General features: G+C 40.2%; 1 protein-coding gene across 2 annotated transcripts in view; it reads left to right on the top strand.

Annotated features, from left to right (window-relative positions):
• The window catches only part of LOC133634039 (septin-9-like), a 220,118-nt gene that overhangs the window by 43,243 nt on the left and 153,496 nt on the right, over positions 1-23,379 (top strand). The window contains exon 1 of one of the 2 annotated variants that reach the window (XM_062026985.1): positions 2,509-2,645. The exons of the other annotated variant lie outside the window; for it this stretch is intronic. Coding sequence (XP_061882969.1) covers positions 2,624-2,645 — 22 coding nt within the window. The 5' untranslated portion in view covers positions 2,509-2,623. Of the gene's footprint in view, positions 1-2,508; positions 2,646-23,379 lie in introns of those variants that run through there. 2 annotated transcript variants of the gene reach the window in all.

Below are 23,379 nucleotides of genomic sequence, written 5' to 3'. Positions count from 1 at the left end.
TTACCCATTATCAGAAGTGCAGGTTGAATTGAGTTGGTCGTGCAGACAAACCACAAGTTACTCCGGAGCCAACAAGACACACACAAGCCAAAATCACTTCCGAGTTCCGGTCTTCTGCCATTTTTTATATGTCTGTTGTGCGTCATCGTTCCTTATCAAGTGCGTCAGTGTCTTGTTTTGCTTTTCCTATCTGTTCCATAACAACTGGAATCCTTTAGACCAGGGGTGTCAAAGTCAAATGGACGGAGGGCCAAATAAAAAATTTAGCTACAAGCCGAGGGCCGGACTGTTCGAATGTTCATTGAAAAATTTTTAAATGACGCATATAGTCTAGTGAACCTAATTGAACCTACTGAAAACCTAACAAATATATTCCAATATGATCAGATAAATAAAGCAATATTTTCTTATGGCTCTGTCAGTAATCTTTAATTTTCAACAGACACAAAAGACAAATTTCCTTTATATAAAAATCCCCATAACATGAACATTAAATGAAAGAAACCGGTATTCAAGGCACCATCAGTAGCCTATATTTTCTATTTTAGCAAAAGTGGGCTAAATTTACTTCAAAGAAAAAAACAATAATAGCAATTTTCTATCATCCACTCAACTGAAATATTTTTAAAATATAATTAAATTGAAATATAATAAAATAAAGTGCAAAAATCTATAAATCAAAAACAGCACTTTGTTTAAGGAGAAGTAACATGCAGTGAAAACAAATATTAAACTTTAACTTTTAAACTTGAATTGAGTAAAAACTCTAAATATGTGATTGCACAGTAATGTTCACATTAAACCCCCCTCCTCCCTCCGTGGGAGGGAGGCGAGTTGGGTGCCCGAAACCCCCCGCTGGTTTCGGCCCGCCCCTTGGCGCGCGTGGCACGGCGGGCTCCGCGACCCGACGGCTGGCCCTCGTGGCTTGACGGCGGGCGCGTCCCGACGGGCCGCGCGTAGGGGTCAAACGCAGAAGTCTCAGGGCCTCGTGGTGAGGGGGTGGCCTGCGGGTTTCGGCCCGCTTGACCCCCCCGCTCCGCTTGGCGCGCGCGGCACATGACGGGTTCCGCCACCGACGCTCGGGCTGCAGCCCGACGGTGGTGCGGGCCCGGCGGTGACGCGCGGTTTGGGGAAACAAAGCAGAAGTCTCAGGGCCTCGGGGCCGGGTTTCGGCCCGCCCCCTTGGCGCGCGTGGCACGGCGGGCTCCGCGACTGACGGCCGGGCTGCAGCCCTTCGGCCGGCAGGCGCGTCCCGGCGGGCCGCTCGCCCCCTTTCGGAACCTTGGACCGGCATCCGCTTGGTGCGTGTAAAAGATCTGCGGTCTGCGGGCCGGTTCTAATAATAAATCAAGATCATCCCAAGGGCCGTAAAAAACCTTCTCGCGGGCCGGATATGGCCCGCGGGCCTTGACTCTGACATATGTGCTTTAGACAGTCAACACATTCTATAGACAGGTTGGCACGACTTAATATTCACTTTTGTCCCACAACTGGTCCATTCAATGGCACAAAAATACAAGAGTATTGAAAATGAGCGGACATTCTTAAAAGACAAGAAATATAGGTCAAAAGGTCAGAAATTCTACTACAGTATTTGTATTGCGCCATTTGTAGTGTAATAATGTTCATTGTCATTTCTGTGTTATTATTTATTTCACTAACTGCTTCTTTGCTATCACTTTTACCATCGTATTTGTACATATCCTATTTGCTGATGTTGTTATGTTGTTATTGTTATTGTTGTGTTTGCTGTTGTTGTCGTCTCTCTGTCTTATCCCCTTCTTGTCCCCACAATTTCCCCCTCTGTCTTCTTTTTTCTCTCTTTCTATCCCCTCCTGCTCCGGTCTGGCTGCACCAAATAATAATATAAATCCATTTAATAAAGTCAAATACAAATAGGGCAACAAGAGAAGTATACCACACTTCTCTTTTGTAAAGTAAATTTGTACAGCTGATATGGGCATCTACATCAACTATATGATTTGCCAGAGTAGCTGGAGAGGACAAAAACAAACAAACAAACATGTTATTATTCATAACCAGCCTCCCAAATATGCCAAACTCTTCCCAAATAATTTGGGACACGTTTGGGGACATTATGACAGGGTGGGGGGCCTGGATGACATCATAAAATGTAAAAAAAAAAAAAAAAAAAGCATTTTAAAATAACTTAAACTCTGCAAAGGCACAACAAACATTTTTTGCAGCACAAACAATCGGGACAAGTTTTGGAAGATTTTGACAAGATATGGGGGCCTCGCCTCCATTGGGATCCGTACATGATTCTCCCTCTGCGAGTTCTCACTTTGTGAGAGGTGGAAAGGAAGCAGATTTTGCATCAAGGAAGAAAAAGAGAAAAATAGAAAGCAAGGAGGAGAAGCGCCATATGAGTCGCACATGGCATCAGTACGCTGCCCTGACAGACTGAAGACATTAAAAGTTGGAGGAAGTCAAAGCGAGGCAGGAGGGAGGAGAGAGGGGAGGGTTGGACGTCGGGGGACAGGGTGACGGGGCGTCAGGAGTCGGCCGGGCCATGAAAAGGGGAAGTCTTCATGAAGAAAAGGAGCGAGAAGGAGGGAGAGTTGAAAGAGGAGAGGTTGATGTGGCTATTGGAGGTTGAATTATGGAGCGAGCCAGAATAGCCAGTAAGTCCACTCTCTTTTCTAACTTGTGTCATATTTGAACACTTTGCATGAGTGGGAGGCAGCGTGCCGCATATTGCTGTTTCCATGCTGCTTCTCCCTTGATGGATCCTCTCATCGTAGCCTTAATCTTCAGCAAAGACACGCACACCACCAAACACTCACTCGCATATTGCTTGGAGCTCATGTGATGGGCTGTCATCAGCCACTTGGGAACGAGGAGCCCTAATCTTCTTGTGCAGAGTGGCTGCTTCCATGCTTGTCAATATGTGGACAGTGTTGAATAATCCCCATGCCTCCATAGGAGATTGGCTTGATTGTGGGGTTTATTTTAAGTTGCAAGGGAGCCATATGTCAGCTAAGTCTTCTGATGGACACGCGGCCCTGCATCCGAGGAGTTTTTCTTGTGCATTCAGGCTCTGTTGAGTCCCCTGCAATGGAACAATGTGTCGCCTGCATTGAGAGTTAATCCAAGTTCTTACCCTGGTTAAATCCAGACTTCAAGCTGAGTGACTCTGCATGAAGTAGCGTTTAATTCAGCCGCTAATAAAGCAGCTTAGCTCCCGGGGCTAGACATCAACACATATATAAATGTGTAATGTATGTTTCAAATGTCCACTTGGTGTCAGTGTTGTAGTATGCACTACCTGTCGAATGTTCCATATGGATGATTCATATATTGCAATAAAAAGTTTTGTTTTTTCTTTCATTTCTGGCAGGCATTACTTCCTCCAATATGTTTCTCCTGGGCTGGGCTACTTCCTGATTTTTAGACCTGTGTTGCTGTTGCACTGTTTGGACCAGTTGTCATGACAACACCACTGCTGTGTCATGAGTTTAGGTTTCTTAGCAGCAGCACTGGTTGTTAGTTTGGGCTAGTGTTAAAGTGTTTATTTTCCTCTGTACAAGCAACACTTTCTCTTTAAACTCTACTGTAAAACTTCCGCTTTACAGATAACACGTCTGATCTGAGGACGGTATGTGGTTAATGGATGTACAAAACCCAAAACCAGTGAAGTTGGCACGTTGTGTAATTTGTAAATAAAAACAGAATACAATGATTTGCAAATCCTTTTCAATTTATATTCAATTGAATAGACTGCAAAGACGAGATATTTAATGTTCGAACTAAAAAACTTAATTTATTTTTGCAAATAATCATTAACTTAGAATTTAATGGCAGCAACACATTGCAAAAAAGTTGGCACAGGGGCATTTTTACCACTGTGTTACATGGCCTTTCCTTTTAACAACACTCAGTAAACGTTTGGGAACTGATGAGACCAATTTTTTAAGCTTTTCAGGTGGAATTCTTTCCCATTTTTGCTTGATGTGCAGCTGAAGTTGTTCAACAGTCTGGGGTCTCCGTTGTGGTATTTTAGGCTTCATATTGCGCAACACATTTTCAATGGGAGACAGGTCTGGACTACAGGCAGGCCAGTCTAGTACCCGCACTCTTTTACTATGAAGCCACGCTGTTGTAACACGTGGCTTGGCATTGTCTTGCTGAAATAAGCAGGGGCGTCCATGATAACTTTGCTTGGATGGTTTTCTGAAGTGTTCCTGAGCCCATGTGGTGATATCCATTACACACGGTTGTCGGTTTTTGATGCAGTACCACCTGAGGGATCGAAGGTCCGTAATATCGCTTACGTGCAGTGATTTCTCCAGATTCTCTGAACCTTTAGATCAGGGGTCACCAACCTTTTTGAAACCAAGAGCTACTTCTTGGGTACTGATTAATGCGAAGGGCTACCAGTTTGATACACACTTAAATAAATTGCCAGAAATAGCCAATATGCTCAATTTACCTTTAACTCTATGTTATTATTAATAATTAATGATATTTACACTTAATTGAACGGTTTAAAAGAGGAAAAAACACGAAAAAAATGACATTTAAATTTTGAAACATAGTTTATCTTCAATTTCGACTCTTTAAAATTCAAAATTACACTGAAAAAAAGAAGAGAAAAACTAGCTAATTCGAATCTTTTTGAAAAAATTAAAAAAATAATTTATGGAACATCATTAGTGATTTTTCCTGATTAAGATTAATTTTAGAATTTTGATGACATGTTTTAAATAGATTAAAATCCAATCTGCACTTTGTTAGAATATATAACAAATTGGACCAAGCTATATTTCTAACAAAGACAAATCATTATTTCTTCTAGATTTTCCAGAAGAAAATTTTTAAAAGAAATTCAAAAGACTTTGAAATAAGATTTACATTTTATTCTACAGATTTTCTAGATTGCCAGAATAATTTTTTGAATTTTAATCATAATAAGTTTGAAGAAATATTTCACAAATATTCTTCGTCGAAAAAACAGAAGCTAAAATGAAGAATTAAATTAAAATTTATTTATTATTCTTTACAATAAAAAACATTTATTTACTTGAACATTGATTTAAATTGTCAGGAAAGAAGAGGAAGGAATTTAAAAGGTAAAAAGGTATATGTGTTTAAAAATCCTAAAATCATTTTTAAGGTTGTATTTTTTCTCTAAAATTGTCTTTCTGAAAGTTATAAGAAGCAAAGTAAAACAATTAATGAATTTATTTAAACAAGTGAAGACCAAGTCTTTAAAATATTTTCTTGGATTTTCAAATTCTATTTGAGTTTTGTCTCTCTTAGAATTAAAAATGTCGGGCAAAGCGAGACCAGCTTGCTAGTAAATAAATAAAATGTAAAAAATAGAGGCAGCTCACTGGTAAGTGCTGCTATTTGAGCTATTTGTAGAACAGGCCAGCGGGCTACTCATCTGGTCCTTACGGGCTACCTGGTGCCCGCGGGCACCGCGTTGGTGACCCCTGCTTTAGATGATATTATGGATCGTAGATGGTGAAATCCCTAAATTCCTTGCAGTAGCTCGTTGAGAAATGTTAACTGTTTGACAATTTGCTCACGGATTTGTTCACAAAGTGGTGACCCTCGCCCCATCCTTGTTTTTGAATGACTGAGCATTTCATGGAAGCTGCTTTTATACCCAATAATGGCATCCACCTGTTCCCAATCAGTGAGATGTTCCAAATAAGTGTTTGATGAGCATTCCTCAACTTTTATCAGTCTTTTTTGCCACTTGTGCCAGCTTTTTTTAAACATGTTGCAGGCATCAAATTCCAAATTAACCAATATTTGCAAAAAATAACAAAGTTTTCCAGTTCGAAGATTAAGTATCTTGTCTTTGCAGTCTATTCAATTGAATATAAGTTGGAAATGATTTGCAAATCATTGTATTCTGTTTTTATTTATGATTTACTCAATGTGCCAACTTCACTGGTCTTGGGGTTTGTAGTAGCGTGGTATCAGTCAAAGTAGAAGTACACCTATTTGAGGTGATTAACTGAAGTATGGCACATAGTTTTGGAGAAAATGACGTGTTTAAAGAAGGGATGTTCCAATCAGGGTTAGATGCTGCAATCACGATACCATCAGCCAGGAGTGAGTTTGACTGATACCGATCACATGTATTTCCGTAACTGTAGTATATATACATGGTGAGTGCTATTGACTGTTTAACAATATCAACACCATATTTAAAGTAATTGATTTGTATATATTAATACATACAATTGTTTGAGCAAGACAATTAGTAATAGTCCACATTTACTCAAGAAAAAACAAAACTACTGACTACGAGAGGTGGGAAAAATGATGGATTATTCTATGCATCACGATTAGAACGTGAGCTATTCACGAATCAGTGTGCACATGTCCAAATATTGATTATGTTAAAGTAATACATCCGTGTAGTCTACATCAGGGGTTCTTAAATTTATGACCTCAGGGCCCAAGTTTTCCAATACAGTGGGGCCCAGGGCCCTCTCAAATATTAACACTGAATTTTTAATTTTATACTCTTTAATTTTAATCGTATTCAATAATTAGATTTAACCAATTTACAGTTTAAAACCTTGATATGAAAGCATGTGGTATTCACAAAAATGTATATTAATTTAACACATAAACCTGAGGCTGAGGTCAGGTTGATTAGAAAAATAAGTACTAACCAAATATACTGCATAAGAAGGGACTCATAAATAAGCAATTAAAAGTACATTTACATAAAATTATGTTGTGATAAAACAAATAAACAAAATTAATGATGAATATGTTTCTAAACTAAACTGTCAAAATTTGAGTGCAATGGAAAATACAGCTTCACCACGCTAAGGAAGCTTCTCCATGATTTTAGTTACAGGCTTTTTCTGTTTGATATTGTCATTACTGCCACAAGTGGTGGAAAAGTGCATTACAACTGAGCACTGCTGCGGCCATTACGGAACAACAGCTGAGAAACAGATATATTTCTCAACAATGGTTGGGAAACACTGGTCTTCCTAACAACAAGGAAGAGTTTTAAATGTAGGAAAAAAATCTGACCCTATGCTGTGAAAATATGACCCCTTTAAAACCTTTTGGGTGTCCAGGGAAATATTATTGATTATATTGAGTTTGTAAAACATAAACAAAAACCACAAAATGTGATTTTGAGAAAAGAAAAATATCGACCTAAAATAGCATCTGTTAATATTTCCCTTAGCTACAAATTGTGAGCGCATGTTTCCTCATTTTTTTGGTCTGAATACAGAGTTAACAAAGAGCTGATACAGCTGTTTTATCTCCCCTGTGTGTACAAATATAGTCACTGAGTTGCAATTTTGCAATAGAAGCAACATCTGCCAAGTCAAACCCTTCCCAAAACTTACTTTCCACTTAATACAGGGTAGAGATACCACTGTCAAATCAACAAGAGTGCTGCTGATAAGGAATTGTGTGCCAGCTCTCCCTGTCCTTGCTATGCTGTTTGACACAGCTGAGCCCCAAGTTGCCAACATAGTGAGACTGATAAATGTACATTCTTTAAATTGGGCTTGGGGGTGCACCGTATAGTAAATTATATCCACTCCACCACCTTCATCTTCCTCAGCAAGGCCCTTGTCAGGGACTTGTCTTAAAATGAAAATATCAACCTCATTACTTTAGCACAGGGATGTCAAACATGCGGCCCGCGAACAGGTTCAATCCGGCCCACAAGATGAGTTTGCTAAGTGTAAAAGTGAGCTGCATTTTTAAATTAAAGAAACTGCAGGTCTAAATGTGTCCACTGGATGTCGCAATAGCAATTCTGTTAGGCAAGCAAATAGTCCATACTAGGGTGAGCAAGTATACGGAGCAACAGGTACATGGTAAAGTGGGGCTTTAAAACAAACAGAAGTAAAATAAACACTTAAAATGCTGCATGAGACACTGCACATTGATATAGTTCTGTGAAAATGATTGTCTTCTGTGCAAATCGAAAGAAAGTGAATAATGGAAATGACAAATGAGGTACCGTATTTTTCGGAATATAAGTCGCTCCAGAGTATAAGTCGCACCGGCCGAAAATGCATGATAAAGAAGGAAAAAAACAAAAAGAAGTCACATTTTTTGGGGAAATATATTTGATAAAACCCAACACCAAGAATAGACATTTGAAAGGCAATTTAAAATAAATAAAGAATAGTGAACAACAGGCTGAATAAGTGTACGTTATATGACGCATAAATAACCAACTGAGAACGTGCCTGGTATGTTTACGTAACATATTATGGTAAGAGTCATTCAAATAACTATAACATATAGAACATGCTATACGTTTACCAAACAATCTGTCACTCCTAATCGCTAAATCCCATGAAATCTTATACGTCTAGTCTCTTACGTGAATGAGCTAAATAATATTATTTGATATTTTACGGTAATGCAGTGTTTCCCACACATTCATTTATTTGTGGCGGCCCGCCACGAAAGAATTACGTCCGCCACAAATTAATTTTTTTTTTTTTTTTAAATAATTTTTTGTTTTTGTTTTTTTGTCCTGTCCCGCTTCTCAGGCAAATCATATAGTTGATGTAGATGCCCATATAGACTGTCCAGATTTACTTTACAAAAGAGAAGTGTAGGATACTTCTCTTGTTGCCTTATTTGTATTTGACCACTACTGTTTTTTGTTTATTTGTTACTGACTGTGGCAGGACACCTCTGCCTCTGTTTCACTTTATGTTGCTGGTAAATAATATGGTTGTAGTAGTAGCCTAAAGTTAAATTATTTAGTATGCACTAATTAAAGGGGCAGAGCTTTAAGAGACATTTTAGCTTTTATATTTTATAAGATATATTTTTTGTAAGAACCACAATTAATAAATATATTTCAGTGAATAACTTATTGTTCAAATCTGTTTATAAATATGTACATAAAGTGTTGTAATTATATTGTAAAATGGATGGATGGATGGATGTTTAAAACAAAACTGTTATTACTAATTAGTAAGTATACATTTTTTGAGCCTTTTTAGAGAAAATCATATCATTGTAGTACATTATGCAAATTACTCGATGATGTCACGGCGACCACGCCCATAGCCACGCCCCCACCGCCACAGGTATCTTGGCAGTTTATGGGAAACACTGGTAATGTGTTAATCATTTCACACATAAGTCGCTCCTGAGTATAAGTCGCACCCCCGGCCAAACTATGAAAAAAACTGTGACTTATAGTCCGAAAAATACGGTAGTTAAAACATAAAATATTTTTTATTTATGCGTTTTATTTAGTTTTTTTATGTCAAGATGATTATTTGCTTGTTCTATTTTGGGCCGAAGTAAAACAAAGAAAACAATCTGAACTTGTCCTAATAGTATTTTTAAGTTATCATGCCATGATTTTACCCCATGCAGCCCCTGAGCTACAATGACTTTGACACCCCTGCTCTAGCATCAATCATATACTGATACTACCCTTGGTATTGGCACCACTAATTTATGGATCGATCCGCCCACTTTCAGTATGTGTCGTTTACTGACTGTGACAATGTTGACATGCCAACATTTGTTATTATATTATCCACGCCTGTCATGATCCGTTTCCCGGGTCATGTTTTATTGAGTTTGATATTTACCTAGTTGTTGGTTAATTGTGTTTCAGCATCTTTGTTTGTGTTCTTGGTTGCCATGTGTGCCGATTTTTGTCACCTGCCTCTGATTAGTGGTCGGGACGCTCACCTGCTCCTAGTCACTAATCAGGGAGCTATTTATTCCTGCCTCGCGCCATACTCTGCCTGACAGTCTTGTTACGTTAGGTATTTATTTTCTTGAGAGTTTAGAATTACTAGTTTCTTGCTCCGTTGTTGGCTAGTCTATTGCTAAGCTTTCCCGTAGCTTATTTTCTTTTTTTCGTATCTTTTGCCTTATGAATCATCCTTCTTACCTGCATATTGCTTCTGTACATCCTTCTGCATCTTGGGGAAACGACCACCGCAAAATCATGGGACTCCGACGTGACAACGCTCTGTGTAATCAAGGCTATTTCTGAGCCACGTGTACGTTAGTAAACCTCACTCCCTGACGACCTCAAGAGCAGTGCTGGCTATCGGGTTGACAGACGGGGCTTTTAGCTTGGGAGCTAGCACGCTCGTCTCTCATGGCGCCGACCCAGGTTCGAGTCCCTGGCAATACAGAAAACGGGGACTAAACCATGCGGGTTACATCTGGACTCTTATTAATCTACTTGTTAATTTGCTGATAGTAACTACTTACTCTCTCCTGCAATGCTGTTCCACCGAGAATTCTTAAAGTTTACTTAGTACTTATTTCTTGGTGTTGTTTAAAGCTATTAGCATGCATGGTCCAGGCTTGCTGTCAGTGTGTAAAATGTTTAGCCTGGTCCTCCAGTCTTGATAATGATACTTAAAATACTAAAAATGCAGTTTATTTGCCAAAATGTTAAAAAAGCCTTAAAGGGCCTTATTATGCACAGCCAACTTTTCTTATTGGTACCTGCTGTTGTGTATTTGGGATCTGCATAAGTCCCATCCATCCATCCATCCATCCATCTTCAACCGCTTATCCGGAATCGGGTCGCAGGGACAACAGCTACAGCAGAGACCCCCAGACTTCCCTCTCCAGAGCAACATTAGCAACTTCCTCCTGGGGGATCCCGATGCATGAGTCCCGAAAATTTGAAATCAAACCAAGGAGCCATTGCCGAGATACTTATATAAAACAATCTTGCCTTCCTTCATGCTTTCCCTAAACAAGCCGTTTGGAACAAATATTGTCCTGTGAAGTTTTTCACACCGCTGATGTCAGCGTATTATCCATATATGTCATGAATTTACCCAAAGTGCTTTGGGGGAGTCCGCCATAGTAGTCTACTATGTGGTTCTTAAGCTCTTTTTTTTCCACTATCCTCTTGCTGTGGGGCAGATTGTCATGATCAGTGGTCCGGATCATGTTTTGTGTTTTCTGTTTGTTTTGGACTCCTTCGGTTCCTGTTTGTGCACCCCCTGAGTTTGTTACCATGGCTACTTATGATTTTCACCTGCCTCTGGTGTTCGGGATGCTCAACTGTTTGTAATCACAGACATTATTTAAGCCTGCCTTTGCCGGTCACTCGTCCTGGCTTCTTTGTTTGCTTCATGCTACTGTTACGAAAGTTTTGCTTGCCTCCCAGCTCATGCTAAGTCTAGCTTATCTCGTCTAGTGCTATCGGCACCTTGTTCCCGTCGGTTGTTTTCTGTTTTGTACCTCTTCGATTCTTGTTTCAAGATTAAATCACGTTCCTATCTGCAAGTCCTGTCCGGAGTCATCCGTTTGCTTCCCGGGAGAATGAACCTCGCATAAAGATGCGACCCCAACGTAACACAGATTGGCTCGCACATGCACATGCATCCTCCGCTGTTGCCATGTCTAATACAAAGTACTCTGTCAGTAGACTCAATATGGAAACCTAAAATCTGCAACATGGATGATGCGGAGATGAAGCTGTCAAAGTGGAGGCATGTACACACAACGGCAAACAAGAGAAAGCGACTTGAAGATGATCTGTAAAACATAATCTATGCGGCATTTTGACCAAAGAACCACCATTACATATCATATAGACCATAGGGAAGTGTTTTAGATACAAAAAAAAATAATTTGAATTTATGACCCTTTAAGGGAGCGGCTGCACACTGTGTATGGTGACACATAATTAGCTGTTAGCCGATGGTCAATTGGGGGACTAAAGATAAATACAGTGTCAGCTGAAGGAGATTGGTGTTTGTGATTGACATTTAAAGGCCTACTGAAACCCACTACTACCGACCACGCAGTCTGATAGTTTATATATCAATGATGAAATCTTAACATTGCAACACATGCCAATACGGCCGGGTTAAATTATAAAGTGCAATTTTAAATTTCCCGCGAAACTTCCGGTTGAAAACGTCTTTGTATGATGACGTATGCGAGTGACGTCAATTGTTTAAACAGAAGTATTCGGACACATTGTATCCAATACAAAAAGCTCTGTTTTCATCGCAAAATTCCACAGTATTCTGGACATCTGTGTTGGTGAATCTTTTGCAATTTGTTTAATGAACAATGAAGACTGCAAAGAAGAAAGCTGTAGGTGGGATCGTTGTATTAGCGACTGGCTGCAGCAACACAACCAGGAGGACTTTGACTTGGATAGCAGACGCGCTATCCGACGCTAGCCGCCGACCGCAGCGATGATCGGGTGAAGTCCTTCGTCGCTCCGTCGATCGCTGGAACGCAGGTGAGCACGGGTGTTGATGAGCAGATGAGGGCTGGCTGGCGTAGGTGGATAGCTAATGTTTTTAGCATAGCTCTGTGAGGTCCTGTAGCTAAGTTAGCTTCAATGGCGTCGTTAGCAACAGCATTGTTAAGCTTCGCCAGGCTGGAAAACATTAACCGGGTAGTTACATGTCCATGGTTTAATAGTATTGTTGATTTTCTGTCTATCCTTCCAGTCAGGGGCTTATTTCTTTTGTTTCTATCTGCATTTAAGCACGATGCTATCACGTTAGCTCCGTAGCTAAAGTGCTTCACCGATGTATTGTCGTGGAGATAAAAGTCACTGTGAATGTCCATTTCGCGTTCTCGACTCTCATTTTCAAGAGGATATAGTATCCGAGGTGGTTTAAAATACAAATCCGTGATCCACAATAGAAAAAGGAGAGAGTGTGGAATCCAATGAGCCCTTGTACCTAAGTTACGGTCAGAGCGAAAAAAGATATGTCCTGCACTGCACTCTAGTCCTTCACTCTCACGTTCCTCATCCACGAATCTTTCATCCTCGCTCAAACTAATGGGGTAATCGTCGCTTTCTCGGTCCGAATCGCTCTCGCTGCTGGTCTAAACAATGGGGAAATGTGAGGAGCCCTTCAACCTGCGACGTCACGCTACTTCCGGTACAGGCAAGGCTTTTTTTATCAGCGACCAAAAGTTGCGAACTTTATCGTCGATGTTCTCTACTAAATCCTTTCAACAAAAATATGGCAATATCGCGAAATGATCAAGTATGACACATAGAATGGATCTGCTATCCCCGTTTAAATAAAACAAATTCATTTCAGTAGGCCTTTAAAATGCTTGTTCTTCCCAATAGCAGTGGATTGTGGCACAGCATCTTTTCCTGCAGGCCAATATTTGAGGACATATGTGCATTTGTATATGTATGTGTATATCCATTTTTCATTCTAAATGAGTTCATATAAGCACCAACATAAATAAAAGCTGTACCTGGCCTTGAATGGGCACATAATGGGTTCCTTCATAATCATAATCTCAGTGTGAAGGAAACCATGGACGTCACCCAGTTCAGCATGTTCCATAAAAGAGGTGTAGAGGATATCCTTTTAGGAGTTAACGCCTCGCACTTGTACTGTTGCCCTCCCACCGTCTCTTATATTCTTTTAATTAGACTTAAGAATGGCGATAAGCCTGATTTCTCTGCTGTCCGTCACGCACAGGCAGGATGTGCGACATTGTTCAGCGTGATGGAAACACAAATGATGTAAGGCGAGCGCCTCACTGACTGACAGCGTCCTCAGCTGACTGCTGTAGGTGCTCTGAGAAAATAACCAGAAATACTAAATTAGTGCCAATGTATGACTCATTTAATTCCTGAAACAGGTGTTTCACATTTTGTGCACTTTGTGCATGAAATGTCAGTTTCATAGCGTTAGTGACAACAGTACAATACTAACACACGTTGAAGCAACTTGGTCTTTATTATGCCTTTATGCCTTCCATCTATCTTCTATATGGCTTGCCCTCAGTAGGTCACAGGTGAGCTGAAGCCTGTCACAGCCTACTTTACATCCTTGATCACGTGTCAAACTCAAGGACTGGGGGCCAGATTTGGCCCGAAATGTTTTTTTTTTCTTTTCATTTTGACATACAAAATATATGTACATCCTGTAGTTGCATGTTTTCGAAACTTTATTATTATCTAATAATGCAAAAAAATATCATCTTATCATACATTCCAAAACACTTTTTTTGTTAAAAAATAAAAATAAATACTTAAAGGCCTACTGAAATGATTTTTTTTTTTTAAAACGGGGATAGCAGATCTATTCTATGTGTCATACTTGATAATTTCGCGATATTGCCATATTTTTGCTGAAAGGATTTAGTAGAGAACGACGACGATAAAGATCGCAACTTTTGGTATCTGACAAAACCGGAAGTAGCGTGACGTAGTCAGTTGTACATTTCCGCAAAGTTCCCTATTGTTTACAGTGATGCCGGCCAAAAGTGAGAGCGATTCGGACCGAGAAAGCGACGATTTACCCATTAATTTGAGCGAGGATGAAAGATTTGTGGATGAGGAAAGTGCAAGTGAAGGACTAGTGGGGAGTGGAAGCGATTCAGATAGGGAAGATGCTGTGAGAGGCGGGTGGGACCTGATATTCAGCTGGGAATGACTACAACAGTAAATAAACACAAGACATATATATATATACTCTATTAGCCACAACACAACCAGCCCAAAGGACCGTTCACCTAACCCAAGGTTCATAAAGCTTATATATTTACCCAAAGTTACGTACATGACACGCACGTACGGGCAAGCGATCAAATGTTTGGAAGCGCGCGGGTGGGACCTGATATTCAGCTGGGAATGACTACAACAGTAAATAAACACAAGACATATATATACTCTATTAGCCACAACACAACCAGGCTTATATTTAATATGCCACAAATTAATCCCGCATAAAAATACCTAGGTGTTTGTTATGCTAGCTCCTAGCTCCTAGCTATAGCTAGGAGCTAGGAGCTAGTATACTAGCTCCCGTCCATATAACCCGCCAATACAATTCAAACACCTGCACAACACACACAATCACTCAGCCCAAAGCACCGTTCACCTAACCCAAGGTTCATAAAGCTTATATATTTAACCAAAGTTACGTACGTGACACGCATGTACGGGCAAGCGATCAAATGTTTGGAAGCGCAGTTGCGTACTCACGGTACCGCGTCTGCGTCTGTGTATCCAAATCAAAGTAATCCTGGTAAGAGTCTGTGTTGTCCCAGTTCTCTACAGGCGTCTGTGTATCGAAGTCAACGTCCTCCTGGTAAGAGTCTCTGTTGTCAGAGTTCTTTGATCTTGACTGCATCTTTCGGGAATGTAAACAATGAAACACCGGCTGTGTTGTGTTGCTGACTTCCCTCGCAAAATACTCCGCTTCGCACCGACAACTTTCTTCTTTGCTTGCTCAGCTTCTTTCTCCATAATGCAATGAACAAATTGCAACAGATTCACCAACACAGATGTCCAGAATACTGTGGAATAATGAGATGAAAACAGAGCTATTTTGTATTGGCCTCAATGGGGGAGCCATACCTCTGTTCTACTGGCTACGTCACGCGCATACGTCATATCCAAAGGAGTTTTCAACCGGAAGTTTAGCGGGAAATTTAAAATTGCACTTTATAAGTTAACCCGGCCGTATTGGCATGTGTTGCAATGTTAAGATTTCATCATTGATATATAAACTATCAGACTGCGTGGTCGGTAGTAGTGGGTTTCAGTAGGCCTTTAAATATGTGCTTGACTTATGATTTCAAAGCAAGTTATCCATCAAACTTGTAAAACTGGCAATAGACTTTGCAGTAAAATTTTGGCGACATGAATTGTACTGTAAAAAATGGTACTGTTTTTCCTTTCAATTTACAGTGATATTTTTACAGTAAAAGCTAAAGAGTATTCATACAGTCCCACATTTTGGTTCCTACCTGTTTTTTCCGTGGGTCCGACCGAGTAGGGAACTAACAAATGGTAAATGGTTGTACTTGTATAGCGCTTTTCTACCCCTTTTTAAGGAGCCCAAAGCGCTTTGACAGTATTTCCACATTCACCCATTCACACACACATTCACACACTGATGGCGGGAGCTGCCATGCAAGGCGCTAACCAGGACCCATCAGGAGCAAGGGTGAAGTGTTTTCCCCAAGGACACAACGGACGTGACTAGGATGGTAGAAGGTGGGGATTGAACCAGTAACCCTCAGACTGCTGGCACGGCCACTCTCCCAACTTCGCCACGCCGTCCCCAACAAGGGAGGTGAAAAAGAGAAAAGAGAGTGCGAGACTGGTGAATGTGCTGCTGTGTGTGTAGAACTCATATAAAGTGGAGTCCAGCGTGTCTGCCGTTATGGCGCTTCTAGCGAGGAAGACAACAAAACTATTCTTTTCTAAACAACTCAACTGTAACCCGCCTTTAACCCACAGCCGTAGAAGTTGGTGAGAGATAAAATAATAGGGTTACACACTTTATCCAGCATTCCTTACACATTCCTTATTCTCACACCTAAATTGTAAGAAGTTATTAAGTGATTATTGTGATTTTACAATTTTTGTTTACATTGTTTGTATGAGCTTTTTCCATGGTTGTGTGTTTTTTTTCCTTTCCTTTCTGCCTTGATAGCTGAGGGGATTAGAATCAGAGAAAGGTTACATTTTAATAAAACTGTTTACATTTAATATATTTTTTTCCTGGTCCTTATTTTCCATAGGTCAAAAAAATTAGTTAGGGTTAGGGTTACTAATAAGCAATCATTCTGAGGTTATTAAGGGAAGACTCTTAGTTAATGGCTTACTGGTTGTATAATAAGGCCATGCAGAATAAGGCATTAATAAGTAGAGATGTCCGATAATGGCTTTTTTGCCGATATTCCGATATTGTCCAACTCTTAATTACCAATTCCGATATCAACCGATAGTCCGATACCGATATATACAGTTGTGGAATTAACACATTATTATGCCTAATTTTGTTGTGATGCCCCGCTGGATGCATTAAACAATGTAACAAGGTTTTCCAAAATAAATCAACTCAAGTTATGGAAAAAAATGCCAACATGGCACTGCCATATTTATTATTGAAGTTACAAAGTGCATCATTTTTTTTAACATGCCTCAAAACAGCAGCTTGGAATTTGGGACATGCTCTTTTTTTCGTTTTTTTTCATTTTTTTTTTCATTTTTTTCAAAAAAATTAAATGAAAAATGAAAATGGGACATGCTCTCCCTGAGAGAGCATGAGGAGGTTGAGGTGGGCGGGGTTGAGGTGGGGGGGTACAGGGTAGCGGGGGGTGTATATTGTAGCGTCCCGGAAGAGTTAGTGCTGCAAGGGGTTCTGGGTATTTGTTCTGTTGTGTTTATGTTGTGTTACGGTGCGGATGTTCTCCCGAAATGTGTTTGTCATTCTTGTTTGGTGTGGGTTCACAGTGTGGCGCATATTTGTGAACAGTGTTAAAGTTGTTTATACGGTCACCCTCAGTGTGACCTGTATGGCTGTTGACCAAGTATGCTTGCATTAACTTGTGTGTGTGAAAAGCCGTAGATATTATGTGATTGGGCCGGCACGCAAAGGCAGTGCCTTTAAGGTTTATTGGCGCTCTGTACTTCTCCCTACTTTCGTGTACCACTCCGTACAGCGGCGTTTTAAAAAGTCATACATTTTACTTTTTTAAAACCGATACCGATAATTTTCGATATCACATTTTAAAGCATTTATCGGCCGATAATACCGGACTGCCGATATTATCGGACATCCCTATTAATAAGTACTTAGCCAATTACTAATTTGCATGTTAATAAGCAACTAATTTATGGTGAATATGTTCCCCATACTAAAGTGTTACCACTATTTACATTGTAGATTGTCACTGAAGGCATCAAAACTATGAATGAACACATGTGGAGTTATGTACTTAACAAAAAAAGGTGAAATAACTGAAAACATGTTTTATATTCTAGTTTCTTCAAAATAACCACCCTTTGCTCTGATTACTGCTTTGCACGCTCTTGGCATTCTCTCGATGAGCTTCAAGCACACCTGTGAAGTGAAAACCATTTCAGGTGACTACCTCTTGAAGCTCATCGAGAGAATGCCAAGAGTGTGCGAAAAAGTAATCAGAGCAAAAGGTGGCTATTTTGAAGAAACTAGAATATAAAACATGTTTTCAGTTGTTTCCCCTTTTTTGTTAAGTAGATAACCCCACATGTGTTCATTCATAGTGTTGATGCCTTCAGTGACAATCTACAATGTAAGTAATCATGAAAATAAAGAAAACCCATTGAATGAGGAGAAGGTGTGTCCAAACTTTTGGCCTGCACAGTATATTGTGATCCAGTTTTCAGCCATATCGAGCACTAGCAAGCACACCAGTCCACCAATGATTTGACCTGAGCACTGACCATATAGCAGCCTGCAGGCAACCATCTGTGTTTATATTCCCGTGTCCTAATTCGAACTGCATTACATGTTTTGGCAAAAATAATCACATTTTAGAATATCACTAACTGCAAGCATATTGTGTACCGTTCCACATCAAACACACGCCCACACAACATTACCAGCAATGACACAAAAGTATAACTTTGTGTCACTATGCTAAGTAGTTTTGGTTTGGCGAAATGTACCCTTCAGACACTCAAACACAACACCCAAGCACGTGCGTATACATGCACATTTTCACTTGACACACACACACACACACACACACACACACACACACACACACACACACACACACACACACACACACACACACACACACACACACACACACACACACACACACACACACACACACACATGCTTCCCCACATGTTTTGGAGCTTTTCCTCAATCTGTCGCTCAGCATTGCCTTGCAGCCAGTGTGTGTCCCCGTTTACATAAACACACACTGGCTGTAGAAGAGTGCATTTCACACACACTGTATGTTTTTGTTTAATTGAGTGCTGCTAAAAAAACCTTGTGGTGCAGCTTTTACAACACAAGTCAGATTGGACGGCGTTGTGCTGATGGGCTGCACACTTAGTCGCAACTAAGTACAGTGTGTATTTATATGCTGCATAGAGTACACACTAATGTAACTGTGTTATCTACTCTGCTCCCACGTGCACATGTATGTTAACCAGCACGTGCAGGTTGCAGGCCAAAACGTATAAATGCAACTATAAATGTGCACTCACAGCTGCAAAATATATGGCGCATGTTATGCATACTCCAATAAAAAGCAAAACATAAAGATTTTCGAAGGGACAGATGTTCTCCCGTGGTTAAATCTCGAATACTGCGTGTTTACCCCGTGACATTTTCTGTTCCTCGTCATGAGACACCTCGCCAGCGACTGCACCATAAACACACAAGGTTTCTGTGTTTTTTCTGAGGTGCCATTGACCTCTCAGGTGTTAAAAGGTGCATTTGGCATCTTATTAGCGTCCATTACAATGGCGTCTTTTTTTTTTTTTTTGCTCCAATGGCCTTGCAGCCTATTAAAGCCGCAGCTGCGACTGCTTGTTTGTCATAGAAACGCTATTGTGATACATTCGTGATCAAATGTTTACATACAGTTGTAAAGAACATAATGTCATGGCTGCCTTGAGTTTCCAATACTTTCTACAACTCTTATTTTTTTGTGATAGAGTGATGGAGCTGGGGCTGGGCGATATATCGATATACTCGATATATTGCGGGTTTGTCTCTGTGCGATATAGAAAATGACTATATCGTGATATTTGAGTAAGCGTTCTCACGCAGTTGCTTTTAGCTGCGGCCATTACACTACAGGCATTTCTTCACTCTTTCTTGTCTCTGCTTCTCACAGAGACTTAAAACAAGGGCACCTTCTTACATACGTCACATACTGACGGGTGTGCAATGTCATACGCTCTCGCAGAGCAGACAGGTAGCAGCATGGGTAACGTTAGCTGTGATGCTAGCGAAGAGGTGCGAGTGGTAATACAAGAGAGAGAAGGTGCGAATCTGGTAACAAATGAAGGAAGAATTAATTCTCAAGAAAAACAGCACAGGGTCCATCGTCTGGCGGTGGTTTGGCTTCAAGCGCGAAGATGTTGAACAAGTATGCGGCAAAAGCGTTAGCGACTTAGCGCCACTGCTAATTTGTAGCGTCATTTGAAAAGTCACCCGCTAGAGAATGAAGAGTGCTTGAAACTCCGCATGTCAACATCTCCGTTCGGTGCCACGCCAACAAAATGCCGGAGCAACCAGCACTGACCCAATTGAGCCTGGCGTCTTCCATTTCCACATCAACACCGTATGAAACAAATAGTCAACAACAGAAGGAAATAACGTCCGCAGTAACCTACCACATAGCGAAGGACATACACTATTTGATTTCCTATTATGCAGCTCATTTTTATTTGACAGTTATTGAAATATCTTGTGTGACATCATGCACAAAAGTGCGCTTTACATGTTTTAAAATATTGTAGTGGCGTTCTGTACAAAAAGTGCGTTTTAATTTAGTGTTGTTTTGATATGTCATCTTAGCGACATCATGCACAAAAGTGCACTAATAGCTTGTTTTAAAATGTCTCTGACAATCTTGCACTTTCTGTTTTGAAATGACATGAATGTTTGTGCCACTGCTTAATAACTGTTTAATAAATACAGTTTTGGTAAATTGACTTAGTTGTGGTTTCCCTCTCTGCATGAAAGTTTAAAATGAGCATATATTAATGCAGTATGAACAAGAATGTTTTAATGTAAACACAGAGAATCATCATACTGCTGTGATTATATGCATCAAGTGTTCATTCAAGGCTAAGGAAAAATATCGAGATATATATCGTGTATCGTGACATGGCCAAAAAATATCGAGATATTAATAAAAGGCCATATTGCCCAGCTCTAATTGGAGCACATACTTGTAAATGGTAAATGGGTTGTACTTGTATAGCGCTTTTCTACCTTTTTTAAGGAACTCAAAGCGCTTTGACACTATTTCCACATTCACCCATTCACATACACACATTCACACACTGATGAGCTGCCATGCACGGCGCTAACCAGGCCCATCAGGAGCAAGGGTGAAGTGCCTTGCTCAAGGACACAACGGACGTGACTAGGATGGTAGAAGGTGGGGATTGAACCAATAACCCTCAGATTGCTGACACGGCCACTCTCCCAACTTCGCCACGCCGTCCCCCTTGTTGGTCACAAATACATTCATGAAGTTTGGTTCTTGTTTTTGTTTAATCTAAACACAGAACTTTCCTCCAGAAGGTCTTATCTTTGTCCATGTGATGTCGGATGAAACAAAAATGTAGCTGTTTGGCCACAATACCCAGCAATATGTTTGGAGGAGAAAATGTGAGGCCTTTATTCCCAGGAACACCATTCCCACTGTCAAGCATAGTGGTGGTAGTATAATGCCCTGGGCCTGTTTTGCTGCCAATGGAACTGGTGCTTTAAATGGGACAATGAAAAAGGAGGATACCTCCAAATTCTTCAGGACAACCTAAAATCATCAGCCGGAGGTTGGGTCTTGGGCGCAGTTGGGTGTTCCAACAGGACAATGATCCCAAACACACGTCAAAAGTGGTAAAGCAATGGTTAAATTAGGCTAGAATTAAGGTTTTAGAATGGCCTTCCCAAAGTCCTGACTTAAACGTGTGGACAACGCTGAAGAAACAAGTCCATGTCAGAAAACCAACACATTTAGCTGAACTGCACCAATTCTGTCAAGAGGAGTGGTCAAAAATTCAACCAGAAGCTTGTTGATGACTACCAAAAGCACCTTTTTGCAGTGAAACTTGCCAAGGGACATGTAACCAAATATTAACATTGCTGTATGTATACTTTTGACCCAGCAGATTTGGTCACATTTTCAGTAGACCCATAATAAATTCATAAAAGAACCAAACTTCATGAATGTTTTTTGTGACCAACAAGTATGTGCTCCAATCACTCTATCACAAAAAAATAAGAGTTGTGGAAAGTATTGGATACTCAAGACAGCTATGACATTATGTTCATTACTGTTAGGAACTGGTCAAGGGGGGGACCCCGGGATGCAGAGACAGGAGGCAAGTTTGAATAACAGAAAGGAATACATTTAATGAGTCCACAAAGTGTTAACAAAAAGCGATGGGGCAGAAGTGCACACCATGAAATACTAAATGGAACAGGTTTCTCAGTGGTCGTCAGGGGAAAAGCCAGGTCGTACTACGCACAAGGTAAAAGTCCTCGCTGCCTCAAGGAGGCTAGGAAACAAACACAACAACATTAGGACATACAGGATAAAGGAAAAACAAGGTACCAGGACTGACGAGACGAAGCAGACGCATGCACGTGGAAGGTGCAGGATAAATTAACCGACAAGAGCCAGCTGTGGGTGACGAGCTTAAATACTCCTTGGTAGAAAATAGGTTGCAGGTGTGCCTTAGTGTCCGCCCCTCGCTGGAGACTAATGAGCTGAGGAAACAAATCACAACAAAAGAGAAGGCAGGGAAAAAACATAACATTTACAAGTGTATGTAAACTTTTGATCGCGACTTTATGTAATCATTAGTGATTAGACATCTCTGTCTAGGAGTGGACCTCTTTGGCTTGATTTCCTTTATGAGTTTGGGGACCTGCTTTACTTTTATGTTCTCATATTAGGCCAACACTTGTGTGTAATCAACAAATCATGATTTGTTTAACATTTCAAACATGACCTGTACAATTATTGAGGGCATCATAAATGGAAAAAGATTACCATTTTTTCCCATGGAAAAAATATAATTGAATTTTGAATCATTCGAGTTGAACGAGTGTCCTTCAAAAATTAAATGGTCCTCTGTGTCTTAGAAGTAGGAAGTAGAAGTTCCAATTGTAACATTTCAACACTTAAAGCAACACTAAGGAATATTTTTACCTTCAAGTATTAGTTTCATAATCATCTTGAGAGTCCATTGGCTTGTCAGAAGAAGAATGGCGTCTTTATAAATGCTAAGGCGACTACAAGTCACCTACTTAAATGGTCTGTAATATTGATGGACCAGCCAGGACACTCCTCTGTACTAAGAGTTATGTGCTATGCTTGTGCAAAGTGTGGCGGTTTATGTTTAGTATATGCACTTTCTTTTTGTATGTATGTACAGTATGTTTGCTACTGTCGGTTTGTATTTATTTGACGTAAAACTATGGGTGTCCTGATCTGATATTGATATCGGTCCGATATCAGCAAAAGAACAAGTATCGGATTACAGCGACTTTCATCCCAAGGCTTCAATACAAGCAATCCTGGGCAGTGGCATTAGAAGCTAACCGCCATACATCAAGCTCTGCAATAAGCATCCTTAATTGAACATTATTGCAGTTTAAAACACCACATGTGTCAATATAAACAAGTGTCAAATGATTATAGCTGCATATTACTTACAGATACTAAGTATCCAAGGCTGAAGTGTATTACGAACTATCCCGCAACAAAAGTGTCCGCATCATTCAACTTACTGCGTCATGATCTTAACTTAATAAATTGTTGTGACCACTTGGTGTCACCACAACACAAATGAACACACAATTTCAAAAGCATGAATCTGTCATAAGGATAGTGTTTTCATACCTACCATTGTTCTGAGTAATT

This window comes from Entelurus aequoreus, linkage group LG18 (assembly GCF_033978785.1).
Source record: "Entelurus aequoreus isolate RoL-2023_Sb linkage group LG18, RoL_Eaeq_v1.1, whole genome shotgun sequence".
Lineage (NCBI taxonomy): Eukaryota > Metazoa > Chordata > Actinopteri > Syngnathiformes > Syngnathidae > Entelurus > Entelurus aequoreus.
Note: the sequence above shows the minus strand (reverse complement) of the source record. Positions and strands in the feature narration are given on the sequence as shown.